Source organism: Biomphalaria glabrata, chromosome 4 (assembly GCF_947242115.1).
Source record: "Biomphalaria glabrata chromosome 4, xgBioGlab47.1, whole genome shotgun sequence".
Lineage (NCBI taxonomy): Eukaryota > Metazoa > Mollusca > Gastropoda > Planorbidae > Biomphalaria > Biomphalaria glabrata.
The window spans coordinates 29,966,099-29,980,941 of NC_074714.1; the positions used below are offsets into that span (position 1 = coordinate 29,966,099).

General features: G+C 33.7%; 1 protein-coding gene across 1 annotated transcript in view; it reads right to left on the reverse strand.

Annotated features, from left to right (window-relative positions):
• LOC106072049 (transmembrane protein 192-like) overlaps positions 1–13,165 on the reverse strand; it is a 21,957-nt gene extending 8,792 nt beyond the window's left edge. The window contains exons 1-4 of the mRNA XM_056025360.1: positions 12,669–13,165; positions 12,487–12,551; positions 12,253–12,334; positions 1,169–1,206 (exon numbers count right to left, since the gene is read on the reverse strand). Coding sequence (XP_055881335.1) covers positions 1,169–1,206; positions 12,253–12,334; positions 12,487–12,551; positions 12,669–12,900 — 417 coding nt within the window. The 5' untranslated portion in view covers positions 12,901–13,165. The remainder of the gene's footprint in view (positions 1–1,168; positions 1,207–12,252; positions 12,335–12,486; positions 12,552–12,668) is intronic.
• Positions 13,166–14,843: the final 1,678 nt, after the last annotated feature.

Here is a 14,843-nt window from a genome sequence, read left to right on the forward strand (position 1 = left end):
TGTCAAAAAATTATTTTTTTTAACAATTGTATTGCTAAGTTAAGTAAGTTTTGTCATACTAACTACTACATTTACACAAAAAAAAATGTTTACCTTTTTATAAAGAGAAAAAATCTATTTAGTATGCATATAAGTTAGATATAAAACAGCAATGAATAAGTAGTTTTTCATATTATCGTGTGAACTGCAGTGCTGCACCACGGATTTGAGGATATGAATAAGAGATTGACCCATTACAAAACAATTAGATCAATTAGATATTAATTAATTAATTAATACTAAAAACAGAAATGAAAAAGTGGTTTGAGTGCTGGGACAAGTCCCAAAAAGCCCGTGGAGTCTGGGACTGCATGAGGCGCCCTGACCGCACTTCCCCGTGGTGGAGGCTGTCCAGGCCTGAGCAAGCTATTATAGCACAGTGCAGGACAGGCCACTGTCCTGTTGGCTCATAATTCTCATGGCTATGGCCAAATTTTGCTTCACGGTGCCCCCGCTGCGGGGAAGAAGAGGAAACCGTGCCTCATATTCTGTTTGACTGCCCCAGAATTGCTGATCTCCGTCTCGACAGGTCTGAGAAACCCAAAATTCTCGACCTGTATGGAGACATTTATGGACTACGCAAGACAGCAGGGTTTCTGTCCAGGGCTTTTGCAAGAGAGGATTTGAGCCTCTCAAGCCCTCACTCTAATGGAGTTTGATGATGATGATGATATTAATTATAAGACATCAGCTAGGCCAGGTTCACATTTAACTTCACATTCACTTTCACCTATCCTTTGGTCTGCTGAACTGCTGGGGCACCTCACAAGATCTGTCAAACTACTTTTTCCATTCTTCTCTATCATTTGTCTTTGATAGAATTTTATTCTGATGTTCTTTCTGAAAATATTGAAACCTGCCTTTTTACCTGCCTGGGTGGACCACTTCGGGGGCCGATTTTAAGTTTGTGTTTCCACACAAACTTGTCTTTGTAAACTTGTTTTGATTGATTCTTGCCAGGTACAATAAATAATTGTGTAAAGTTTTAACTTAATCTGAGAATGGGAAATGGGAGAAAAAACGTACAAACTTTTACAATACAGACAGACAGAGTGAGTTGATATAAGCTTTGTAACTAGATTAAATGGACACTATGGAACTGTATAAACTATAAATAATTTTTACTTACCCCAGAATGAGAATTCTGAGTAGTTAAACTGACCATTCCTAATGGGATAAAAAAAAGTTGACATTAATTTCTTAATTTAATTCTACATTTTTAATACAGATCTAGATCTATCATCTATGATGTAATGACCTACTCATCTAGATCTATCATCTATGAAGTAATGACCTACTCATCTAGATCTATCATCTATGATGTAATGACCTACTCATCTAGATCTATCATCTATGATGTAATGACCTACTCATCTAGATCTATCATCTATGATGTAATGACCTACTCATCTAGATCTATCATCTATGATGTAATGACCTACTCATCTAGATCTATCATCTATGATGTAATGACCTACAGACGGTTTGTTGTTGTGATGGTCACATGACACCCTCGTTAACCATAGGCCACAGAAACAGATGACCTTTACATCATCTGCCCTATAAACCAGTGGCGTCACTAGGGGGGTGCGGTACACACCGGGTGACACCCGTCAGGGGGGGACACCCAAGTGAAAAAAAATGCATGTTTGGAATAACTGACACTAAAAAAAAAGTGTCAGTGGCTAAATATTTGAACATGTTATTCACAACTGATAAATAGATCTATATACAATTTTTTAAAATAATTCGGCTAAACATATTTTAATTTTTTAATGAAATTCTACAAATAGTCCAAAACGTTACATCATACTTTATATCAAAAGCTGATGTGAAACCTTTCTTTCAGCTGCATGTATATAAAGACTGCTTTGATTTAAAAAAAGAATGTTTTTATGGAATCTATTGAAATACTAGCTAGTATTGTAATAACAGAGTGCCAACTAATTGTCACTGTTCAACAAATGACGACATTCTTCAAGCATATAATATTATCGAAATCTCACATGTAATTAATATAAATTTTGTAGAATTGGCAAGTAAATAAGTGGGAATTGAGATTTTGGAAGGTGGTGATGTAAATTCAGATGTTGAATATAAAAGAAACTCTAGCCAAGATGAAGGAAATGTTTGAATCAGTCTAATGATATAGACTTAAAAATTTTAAGGTATTGTTTCTTTTTGTCGTGTACCAATTTCACAAAAGGAAAAGTACGCTAGTTGTGAAAATAATATTTCTGATATTTACTTTTGGGAATGATTTAGTCTCTTAATAGCAAGAAATTGTTTGTTTTTTGTTGTCAACTATTTTCAACTAATTCTATAGAAATGAAATTCAAACTAGTAATTTAATAAGTGGTGGAAATAAAGTCCAAAATTGGAATATCAAAAAACGTATGAAGAATAGTTATCCGAATTGGAAAATCGGAAAACAAGGACATCTAGCTACTAATACAATAGACAAGGAATTCGTTGCTATGATTGTTGTAAAGAAGAAAAACAATGGAAGGATAAATTGCACAGATTGTTTCTATAAAATCAGAATAATTGACATTTCTCGACCATATTAACAAAGAGTCTTTATTTCTTCTTCTTCGTTCTCAATCCTATATCTGAGATGAACCGCGCAGTGGTTTCCAGATCAGGTAATTCTCCGTTAGGTTTTGTTCTATAAGAGGGTTTGGGGCCAGAGTCTTGTTTGGGCCTATTAATATAGTATGCAGCTTTGAAAGACATGGACAGCATTCTCTGGTGATGCTCCACAGGACAAGTTTTCGCTAGTCCCAACTTTTAGCTTCCGGAACATACGTTGTCTCATTCTGTTGTGTCCAGTTCTGAGTTTTAAAAAAATTATGCGTTGTTCATGTCGAGATAGCATATAATAGGCATCCTTTTTCTTGTAATTGGGATGTGAGCTGGTCCAATTCTCATTTATTTTGTCTTTATTGAATATAGAATTTCCGTAAGATGATGGAAATATTGTGTGAATAAAACCCATAACTGAAAGTGTATGTATAATGTTGAAAAGTGTATTAATTTTATGTACAAAACCACGTAAGAGATATATTTATAAGACTTAAAATTACTGTAAGCACATTTGTATTTTGTTTGACAGCACACTTGACATAGTGCACACTGATCAGATGCATAAGTTATAAGATTTTAAAGGAGAAAAAAAGTTGGTGAGATTTACTTAATTACATAAGTTAAAATGTCTAGAAAGCGGGGTTAGCTTGAATTTATGATACGTCGAGCTCATGGAATTAAAAAATTCAGCTTCGGTGTATGGAGCCATAAAGGAATACAAGGAAATTTTAAGAACCAACAGAAACGCTATTTAATAGATATGTATAACATTCACTTAATCTATATCGTCAACATTCTTTTCAGAAAATGCTACTTGCCTAAAATTTTTGGTACAATGGAAATCGTTCTTTTTGTTTTAAAATTATAGCCTTTAGAGATGCAGGTCAAGATCTGTTGCCAGATGTCTTTTATTTTACTTTTCGTTGGTTTATTTTTTTTTCAGGGAAGGTGTACTCAAAAGCCAAAGATACATAAGAGTAGGTCTACCTTTTAGCTATTGACAAAGTGGTAGCTAATTAAACTTTTTCTTTACCAAAAGCATATATATAAGTAGTTCGACAAAGGAACAGACGACACTTTCACAAGGGGCAAATTGATTGAAATTAAATCTTTAAAGACATTCACTATATGTGACTGATACGTTTTCAAGTTTGAAATCTAGAAAATTAAAAAAAAAACATTGTAATTTACTTAAGGTTGCATTGTTGCAAAATTGAACTATAGATAAATTGTCATTTATAGTTGTTTAAGAATCAATAAATGTAATTAATTATAAATTATGTGTATTATGACACAACAGACAAAATTTTTTTTAACGGGGGCCGGGGGGGGGGGGGGGTTGGCGACACCCGGTACTGACCGCACCGGGTGACACCCACCCTAGTGACGCCACTGCTATTGCTATAGACCACATGGTCTGAAAGGGGAACTTGACTTTTTTTTATATATATATTTTTTTAATGAATTTTTTATATATTTACTTTTTCCTTACACAATCTAAAATGAATAAATAAAAAGAAATATTTTATTTAAAAGTTTATTTTATTTATTACACTTTTGTAGCCAATTCATTTTCTTTTAAATTTAATTCAAATATGTTAGATTGTATAATAAAATTTTTTAAAAAGTTGTGTTAGTGTTAGTAACTCTACAACACAAATTTTTTTTGTTCCAGTATTTTTTCTTTCAAAATATGGGTATAGTATAAATATAGAGTGACTAGATGTATCATCTAGATTAGTGTTTCCCAAAGTACCCCTAGGGGTATGGGAAGAGTTTAAATGGAGTATGCGTTGTACCTCATTAGCTATGCTGATTTTATTTAAATATCCATTTATTTTGTTCAGTTAATAAATGCTTTTTCAGCATTTTTTAGACATTAAGTTGTGATTAAGCCAAAAAGATCGCTTATCAGATTAAAATAAACCAAATGAAGATGATTTGTCACGTAAAACACAAACCATTTCATCCTCTTATTGATCCAAATCAATGTTATTTGTAATAGAACTTACATAAAGATTTATTCCAACAAACTCTCTCCTGAAGGCGTCCAAAAGCACTATTGGCCCTGGCCAGACAGCAATTTATTCAATCTTCGACGTCTACTATCCCATAAAAAAAAAAAGAAATGGTCATAACAGAGCTTCTCTATGCGATGATTGTGCCCTGCTAGTTCACTATGAAGATGATCTCCAGAATGCTGTCAAAGAATTTGCATACGCTGCTGCCTCTTTCGGTTTATCTATAAACCTCGGGAAAAAAGAAGTCATGATCCAGAAGTCACCCAATAAAACCTACTCAGCCCCAAAGATCACCGTAAATGGACAGCCCCTTAAATGCTTAATGTGGTAGACCACTTCATATATCTAGGAAGAATATAGTGATAGTATCAATTTAGACTTGCTTTCGAAGGAAGTTGATATATGAGTGTTTCTCCAGTACTGGTGCCAAAAAGTGTCACATTATGCTAAAAATTAAAGTTGAAGATTTTGGTTTCATTTCAACTTTATTCACTTCTTCAACCAGTTCACTTTAAGAATTTATCAATAGAAATGAATTGCAAGATGTAGATTTTGACAGCAGTGTCTATTCAAGGGGTACCCCTTTTGCATCACAGGTGCATCACCGGGACACCACTTGATAATTTAACAACTACCAATTGATAAATTCATTGTATTTTAGCATAATATAACTGTCTTTATTGATATTAGTCTTTAGATACTGAAATTTATGCTTTTGCATAGAAAAAGTGGATTTGAGCTCAATTCAAAAATTGGGACACCATAGCACCTGTGACACTACAAGTTAAAGTTTTTTTAAAAGATATTCTGTGAGAATATAGAAATTATTTTATTTTTGCACTAAAGTGATCCATTAGACTTATTATTAAGTTCACTATTCTAGTTGTTACGGTCGTAGTGCAGCATGGTGTGCATGAATAATGGTGCGAATTTGTGTAATGAATGGAAGTGATGTTGAAAAGGGGAAGCGGGAGATTGAGAGGAAGAGAAATGAAATGTTCGTATTTACATAACTTGTTGTAATATTAAAGTATTTATAGAGTAATAACCTGAGAGTCTATTATTATTTCAAAGAGTCTTGTGTCGTAACAAGTGGCGCCCAACGGAAAAGGCAAGACCTGCGGTATAACGGTATCTAATTCCTGTCTACTGAGGTATTACTAGTACTACAAAGTGTAACAAAATCTCTAGATCTCTAGATCTATTAAGATTGAGAGAGTTAGCGTCATCTAAATCTCTAAAGCTATGTACTAGACTCACTGGTAAACATAAACCGTTAGTTGAAAATTAACTAAAAACATAATTGCTGAATTAATCAATTGGATTAACATTTAAATCTAGATTTATATCATTATAATTATTATGACGGCCCATTCTCTACATTCACCAATGTGAAAACGTACATCTTCATTGGTCTGGCGGGTCATAGTTCTCAACAATAACCTTTAACATTCAATATTAATGGAAATTAGTACGATTATTAGCACTGCTGTGGGCAACACTAGTGAATTTGACTACGGTGGAGAACAGTGCCCATTTAGGACCAACGGATATACACTGACCACGGCATATAGACAAACAACGAAAGATTCATATCACCGGCGGAGAATATACACTAGCATTGGAAGTTATACCAGCAGGAAGAAGAGTATTCTGGGAAGTAGATACATATTTGTATTCGAATAACATTAAACGTTTGGTTCATTACATTACATTTAGATATGAACATTGTTGGGTCCAGGCATTAAGTATATGAGAATCAAATATATTTAATGGATATGGTCAGATAACTCGATAAAGAAAAATTACAAATGGCGGATAAAGCTGAAATAGTTGCTTTAAAAGAAGAAGGGAGACTATTGGAATTAGAAGGAGCAGAGCTGAGAAAATATGTACAAGAAAGATTAATAGAAAGAGAGAAACTAGTCAAGGAAAAGGAAATAGAGAAAGAGAAGTTAGCCATGGAAAAGGAAATAGAGAAAGAGAAGTTAGCCATGGAAAAAGAAAGAGAGAAAGAGAAGTTAGTCATGGAAAAGGAAATAGAGAAAGAGAAGTTAGCCATGGAAAAAGAAAGAGAGAAAGAGAAGTTAACTATTGATAAAGATAAATTAGCAATGGATAAAGAAATAGAGAAAGAGAAGTTGGCTATCAGTAAAGAGAAATTAGTTACGGATAAAGAAATTGAGAAAGAGAAGCTAGCTATGGAGAAAGAAAGGTTAGCCATAGAGAAAGAAAAGTTGGAAATAAAAAAAGGAAAAGCTAAAGATGAAGGTACTGGAAAGAAAAATGACGTGTCTGGAAATAAATTGGCAAAATATAAAGGTACAATGTTTGATGAGAATAAAATAGACATAGATATTTTCTTAAAGAAGTTTGAAATTGAAATGAAAGAATTGGCTTTTCTGAAGATAAATGGACATTTTTGTTATCGAAGTCATTTGCAGCGGAGGTACCGTCAAAGATCTGCATGAATCAGAATAATTACCAAATAGTAAAGGAGCAATTACTACGAACATTTGGAAAAACTGAGGCAACAATATCGTCAACAATATGTTAATTGCACCATTGAAACCAATGAGGACCCCCAAACATTTTTAGACAAGATGAATAGCTACTTTGACAATTGGACAGAGTCATCAAAAATAGAGAAGACGTTTGATGGACTAAAGGTATTTCTTATGCTGGATAAAGTCATTTATGAGAGTCAGGACGAACTAAAAATATTCCTGCTGGAGAGAAAGCCAAAATCTGTAGATGAGATTGTAAAATTAATAAGGGCTTACAAAGTGGCACATCCTGAAAAAAAGTTAAACAGAGGTAGCGATATTGAAGAAATAGTAGCATTTAATAGAGCTAGAGAAACACAAGACAGTTATAGCAACAATAGAAGATTTAGATATGAAGGACAGAATAGGTTTAGAGGACAAGGAAGGAGCCAAATAGATAGTAGACAAGGCCAGTATAATAGCTACAGAGGGAGATATCAAGGAAACAGACAGGGAAGATATGACGGCAGAAGAAATGGAAGAGATCAAAGTTTGTCGTTATTGTCGAGTTCGGGAAGTCTAGGTTGTTTTCAAACATTTGTAGGAAAGAAGGCTGCAAGAACGATAAGGGACACTGGAAGCACTATTGTTGGAATAAACCGAAAATTGGTTGAAGATCATGAATATATTGGAAAAAACAAAGCATGTATTATGTTTGATGGTAAAACAGTTCAATTACCCGTGGCACGAGTGAACATTAAAACACTGTATTATACCGGGATCGTAGAGGCATGTGTTATAGACCATGATCAAATTGATTTGATTATTGGCAATATACCAAACATAAAGAAGTGCACGGAAAATGAGATACAAGTTTGGAGAAATTGTTGTGGAATGGCCACTACTCGATCCTGTAGTAAAGATGTAGAGGAAGGAGATTTGGCAAAGTTGTTCGAGATATCAACTAAGGAAAAAGAGCTAGATGAAGAACAACATGAAAACACAGAAACAATTGAAATCAAAGACATAGGATTTAACAAAGAAAAATTTATCACAAAACAAAAAAATGATCCAGAGTTACGCCAACTAGCAAAGAAAGGAGGTAGAGGAGGAAGATTCTATGTAGAAAGAGGAACTCTTGTTAGAGAGATTGAATGGCATGGAAAAAAAGTAATCCAGTTTGTGGTACCCAGAGAATTCAGGCAGCTTGTAATGGAAAATGGACACGATATAGCACACACAGGACATCTGGGACTACACAAAACGAAACAAAGAATATTTCAGAATTTTTATTGGCCATCAATAAATAAGGACATAAAAAGCTATGTGACTTCGTGCCAACTATGTTCTAGAAAAGGAGCAAGAAGCATAAAAGTACCGTTACAAAGGGTGGATTTACCAGATAGACCATTTAGTAAAATAGCGATTGATTTAATCGGTCCAATGCCAGTGGTATCAAATAGGGTTCACCGTTATATCCTAACTGTGATAGACGTGTGCTCCAGATGGCCGGAAGCTATCCCAATCAAACGAATTGAAGCCAGAGATATAGTACAAGCATTATATACGTTGTTTACAAGATTTGGATTTCCTAGAGAAATATTGTCAGATAGGGGCACTCAATTCAACTGTCAATTGGCTACAACATTCTTGAACATGTTTGGGATCCAGCAAAGGTTTACAACCTCGTATTATCCACAGAGCACTTGTGAAAGTTTTAATGTCAATCTAAAGAAATCATTATATAAAGTGGGATATGGCAATACCGTCAATACTATTTGCATACAGGGAGAGTCGTAATGAAATAACAGGGTTTTCACCATTTCAAATGATTTATGGAGGAAATCCACGAGGTCCAATGACAATATTGAAAGATTTGATAATCCCACATGATCATGTAGTAACTAATGACAGTTATGATATTGTGACAGAAACTAGAAATCAGATTATAAAGGCATGTGAAGAAACGGATAGACAGATACTAGAGAGAAATGAATTAACACATTCCAGAGTGAATGAACATAGAAAAATGACGGAATTAGAGGTAGGACAAGATGTTTTGGTCTTACATAAGGATAACAATAATGCTTCGGGCACAAATTGGCTGGGACCATACAAAGTAGAAAGGAAAATTAGCGATATGGATTATGAAATAGACATTGATTCGATGTTAAAAATATTTCATGTGGATTTGTTAAAAGAATTTACACCAAGACAAAGAAGTGAAGAAAGGAGTAAGGATGAGTCAATGACAATGAGTGCCTGTGTGACGGAAGAAATGGAGACAGAGGAAAGGTTTAGACCAATAGAGACAGTGGCAACAGAAAGTAGGCAAACATGGAAGGATGTCATGGTAGATGGAGTTTCTCTTGATAGAGCTAAAGAAATCAAGGCACTAATTGAGGATTATAAGAATATTTTTACGGATTTACCTGGAAAAACAAGTATTATAGAACATGATATCAAGTTAACCGGCAAAGTACCGAATAAACTGCCACAATATACGATCCCATTACACCATAGAGAAACATTACAGAAGGAAATTGACGAGCTACTAACACTTGGAGTGATAGAACCATCTAGTTCACCATGGGCTGCACCAGTCGTGCTTGTTAAAAAAAAGTGTGGCAACTTAAGATTGTGTGTGGATTATCGACAGTTGAATAAAGTCACACAATTTGATCCATTTCCAATGCCACAAGCAGAAGAAATGTTTACTAAGCTAAAAAATGCAAAGATTTTTAGCACGTTGGATCTGTCAAGAGGATACTGGCAAGTACCTCTAAAACAAGAAGCTAAACCATTATCGGCATTTAAGACACCTTCGGGCATATATCAATGGAATGTGATGAGCTTTGGCTTGGTAAATGCTCCAGCCACGTTTAACAGAATGATGGCCAAATTATTCAGTCATAGAAGAGACACAATTTGTTATTTAGATGATTTATGCATTTTTAGTGAGCAATGGGATGAGCATATACAAAGCCTTGGAGAGGTTTTTAAAATTATCAAAGAAAACAATTTAACATTGAAACCAACAAAGATAAAAATTGGCCTAAGTGAAATTTCATTTTTGGGGTATAAGATTAAAAATGAGTACATTACACCATTGGAAGAAACTGCATCAAAAATATTGGACATTAAGGTACCAAAGACAAAGAAGCAAATTAGAAGCCTTTTGGGGCTATGCAACTTATATAGAAAATTTATCGCAAATTTTTCAGAAATAAATGAACCACTAACAAATCTAACAAAGAAAGGAAAACCTAACAATATAGTGTGGACGGAGGAATGTCAAGAAGCACTGGACATAATTAAAACTTTCTTTTCTGGGGCACTGATTTTGAAATTACCTGACAATACTAAGGAATTTATTTTGGCTACAGATGCATCAGCCATTGCAATAGGAGGCTGTCTAATGCAAAAATGGAATGGTGTCCCACATCCTGTTTTATATGTGAGTAGAAAACTGACAGCATCTGAGTTGAAATATGCCACCATTGAAAAGGAAGGACTAGCCATTGTATGGTGTATAACAAAATTAGGGTTCTACCTAATGGGAGCTAAATTTAAACTATGGACGGATCACGCTCCCTTGGCCTTCATTAATACAAATAAACTAGGGAACAACAGAATAGCCAGGTGGGCATTGCAACTTATGGATTATAACTTTGAGGTCAGGACAATACCAGGGAAAGACAATGTGATAGCTGACACATTATCACTGTGTACCTAAGGAGGAAAAGAAATGGAAGTAAGGAAAGGAGCTAGGCCACGTCAATTTTGTTTCTGTTGGTTGGTCAAAAGAATAATGTCAGTAAAATCATTTTGGTGAGAACACAATGAATAGCAGTGTAATGAATAGACATCTATAACAGATTGGAACATTTTGTAAATATACACATATTACATGTATATGTAATCGAAGACTGTATGGACTGACGAAGCTTTGTTACATGTGTGAGGTGTCGAGATATTAATATATGGTGTTATAGTGAGAATTTGATGAAACCATTGTTAGAAATGTAAAATATAGTATTACAGTTACATAGTTAATTATAGTTTATAATTGTGAATTATGAGATTTATTCTGATTGGTTCATTGGGGAAGTCTGGACATTATACATTGGGATGGATGTAAGTAATTTTGAACCTAAAATAATAATGTAAAGAATGGTGATATTTAATGTTGCTGTTGGAGGTTGTTTTTTTTTGTTGTTGTTGTTGGCTTTTACCTGGTTTAAAAGAATGAGAATTAATGAAGATAATATAATTATATTGAACAGTGATTTATAATTTTATTTGATATTTAAAAGACGTTCGATGTACATCGAACTTGGCAAACAAGGGGGGTGTTACGGTCGTAGCGCAGCACGGTGTGCATGAATAATGGTGCGAAGTGGTGTAATGAATGGAAGTGATTTTGAAAAGGGGAAGCCGGGAGATTGAGAGGAAGAGAAATGAAATGTTCGTATTTACATAACTTGTTGTAATATTAAAGTATTTATAGAGTAATAACCTGAGAGTCTATTATTATTTCAAAGAGTCTTGTGTCGTAACACTAGTCATAAAGTACCCATTTGTAAAAATGCTGCTTTAATTTCACAAAATGTCGCGGGTGCTTCATGGGACACCATTTTTTAAAATAATGTTTATAAGTGTACATTTTTGTCTTATCTGTGCACAAGTGAATGATCAATATTATTTTAAATTATTGACAAATATATATTTTATATCTTTTGTTAGTTTTAACACACAGAAAAAGGTTTGAAAAAAAAAAAGAAAGAAAAGGCATAAAACTGTACTCAAATTTTATTTGACAAATTCAGAAATCAAAACATTCCACTCTCAAACTATTGCCATTTGGTATCAACATCACTTCAGTAACAATCATGTCTGCATACACTAACTGTATGTCCTGCACTTCTGGATATACAAATATATCTCTTTTATTTCTGTGCCTTTTTACACAATTATTTCTGCCCTGATCATCCAGGACTTCTATCACAACTCCTGTTAGAAAAAATGACCAGCAATGTTGAAAAGTTAATACTTCAATCTAAAACATACTTTGAACTTGTTTATTGAAATTAAAAGGTACACAGTGCAAAAAATTATACCTGGATAGAATATTTCCCCATACTTGACAATCACACAGCTATTTACAATGTACTTTTGATGAGTGAAGGAAATTGTTTGGGCCTGAAAAAACAACATGAGGCTGAAATACTTAATTTCTAAAATGAGTCTAAAATTATTTAGCAGGGTATATTATTAAAAAACAACTTATACAATACAGGTAACATAAGATTCAATGAAAATTTTTAAAATATTTATATGTAAAAGCTCTTTACCTTTGAATTTGAGCATATGGGACTGACATCCAAAGAGTCTTCAAGATTTGACTGAGATTGCACTACTGAAGAAAAAGAAACAATTTCATTTAGAAATCAATTAGGTAATTTTAAAATGAATAATGTTATTTCTCAGATAATTGTAAAGTGCTATTTAAAAATAAATAAATACAAGTACTTACCATTTTGTTTCTGAAGTTTGAACACCTTCCAAGATCCACATATTTCATCATGCAGGCACTGACTGCCATATGAATTTCTGCATGGAAAGCAGAAACAGCTTCTATTTCTGTAAGCAATAGTGCTAGGTGTAATACCTCTCACTAGGTCATTGAAAGATCCTTCTTTATTTACTGGTCGCCACTTTGTTACCTTTCGCAGTGTACCATCACTCTGAACATACTCATCCGTCATCTTTGACCATATACTATACTCCACTCTGCTAATTCATCTGTGCAATTTTTTAAAGGCTCAATACTTGTTAATTAAATCCACACCACAGTTGCTACATGATCTTTCAATGCACTGCAGCTTATGAAAACAATTGGCATTAGTTCTTGGGCATAGAGTTAAGTCGAGTGATGAAGCTGGATTTTTTAATGTCAGCTCTCTGTGTCCTTTTTTGATCAGAAATTTATTAATGCCCTCTATATAAAGAAAAATCTTCAAATAAACCCACATAAGCAAGACTGCATCTTATGTTAAGTAGCTTTTGCATGAAATGTTTTCCAGTTTGAGCACTAACAGATGATTGAGAGGGATCAGTTCTTGAGACATCCTCTCTACTGTAAACATTGTGAATTGTTTCCAAGGCATTTTGTGCAATGCAATCACTTCTTTTTTTTTCTTGCAATTTGTTCTGATTTGCACTTGGACATAAACTTCTTGGAAGACCAAAATGTTAGAAATGAGTAGCACAACCTCTGAGTTTGTTGTACTTACTAAGGATACTGAGTACTTGTCTATGAGCACTAGACATTTGACTTTTTTTTTGTTGGTGGAGTGTAGTTAGGTTTTGATACTTTCTTTAATGTTGTTTAGAAAGATGAACTTTCTTCTCTCAGGTAGGCGCAGAAACCGTATGTCATGGACAGCTTTACTTTTTCTTGGGGAGCATATTTGTGTGAGACCATCAAAAACTGCAGCATATTTCTTGGGTGACCTAGGCAATTTTATCAAAGCCCTTGAAACAGCCATTCTTTTTGCCACTGGAGTCTGGAATCCAGTACCTAGTGATTCACCAACCTCTGCTGAGATGACATTAAGTGGACTATTAGCTTGCTGTTTTCTTTCTTTGCGTTTTCTGTTTATCCAAGCTTTTTCATGTGGGCTTAACTAGGCCCTGTATGCAGCTTTTCTCAACCTTTCCTTTTCTCTCTGCTCTAAAACAGCAACACGTGTTAGAGACTCAGGCTTTGATGCTTGTAAATTTAGAGTCTTTCTTGGCTTGTAGATGCCTTGAAACTCTGATTCTGATACTCCATTACTGAAATCTGTAATTTATAAAAATGTATAAGTATCTAAATAAATAGATCTATTATATATAGGCCTACTAATAACTTTCATAAGTCATAAACATATATTATATATTGGTGCATTATTTAAATCTAGTCTAGTAATGCCAATAATTGCTTGATAGGGATAGACTCAATCAATAGTATAGGCTATAGGTAGGACTAGTACTGTTAATTATATTAACTTAAGTTATAATCATTCAGTGGTAGACTGAAAGAACTGAATACAATATAATTGAATATACTGTATAAACAATACAATGGAAATTAAGTGCAGGTTAAACCAAACTTTGTTTTAGATACAATCTACATTTTAATATAGAATAGGTCTATAATATAGATCTAGATAATTTTCTAGATACTTGTCAATTTAAAGAAAAAAAAATATTATTAAATCTAGAATTAGATTCTAAATCTAGTCATTAATGACCTAGTCTAGAGTCACTAGTCTAGATTCATAAAAGATCTAATGATTTCTAATCTAATAATCTAGTAAAATTCTAGTTTAGATCCAAATCTAGATATTAGATCTCTCTAGATCTAGACTATTCGTATTCCAGACTCTTCAAGTCTTGTACTCTACCTCAAAGAGTAAATCTAGCTATAATATAAAAAATATAATCATGAATTACATAATTAGATCTAGGTCTAGATCTAGAGTAAATCTAGATAATGAATTACATAATTAGATCTAGATTCTAGAGTAAATCTAGAATCTAGATTTAGGTCTAGACTAATCTAGAGGTCTAGTCAGTCTAGATTTGTAGATCTAGAGTTTAGCTCTTTTAAGTTTTAAAGACAAGTGTCCGAGATGCGCCTCAAACGAAAGATCAAATAGTTCTA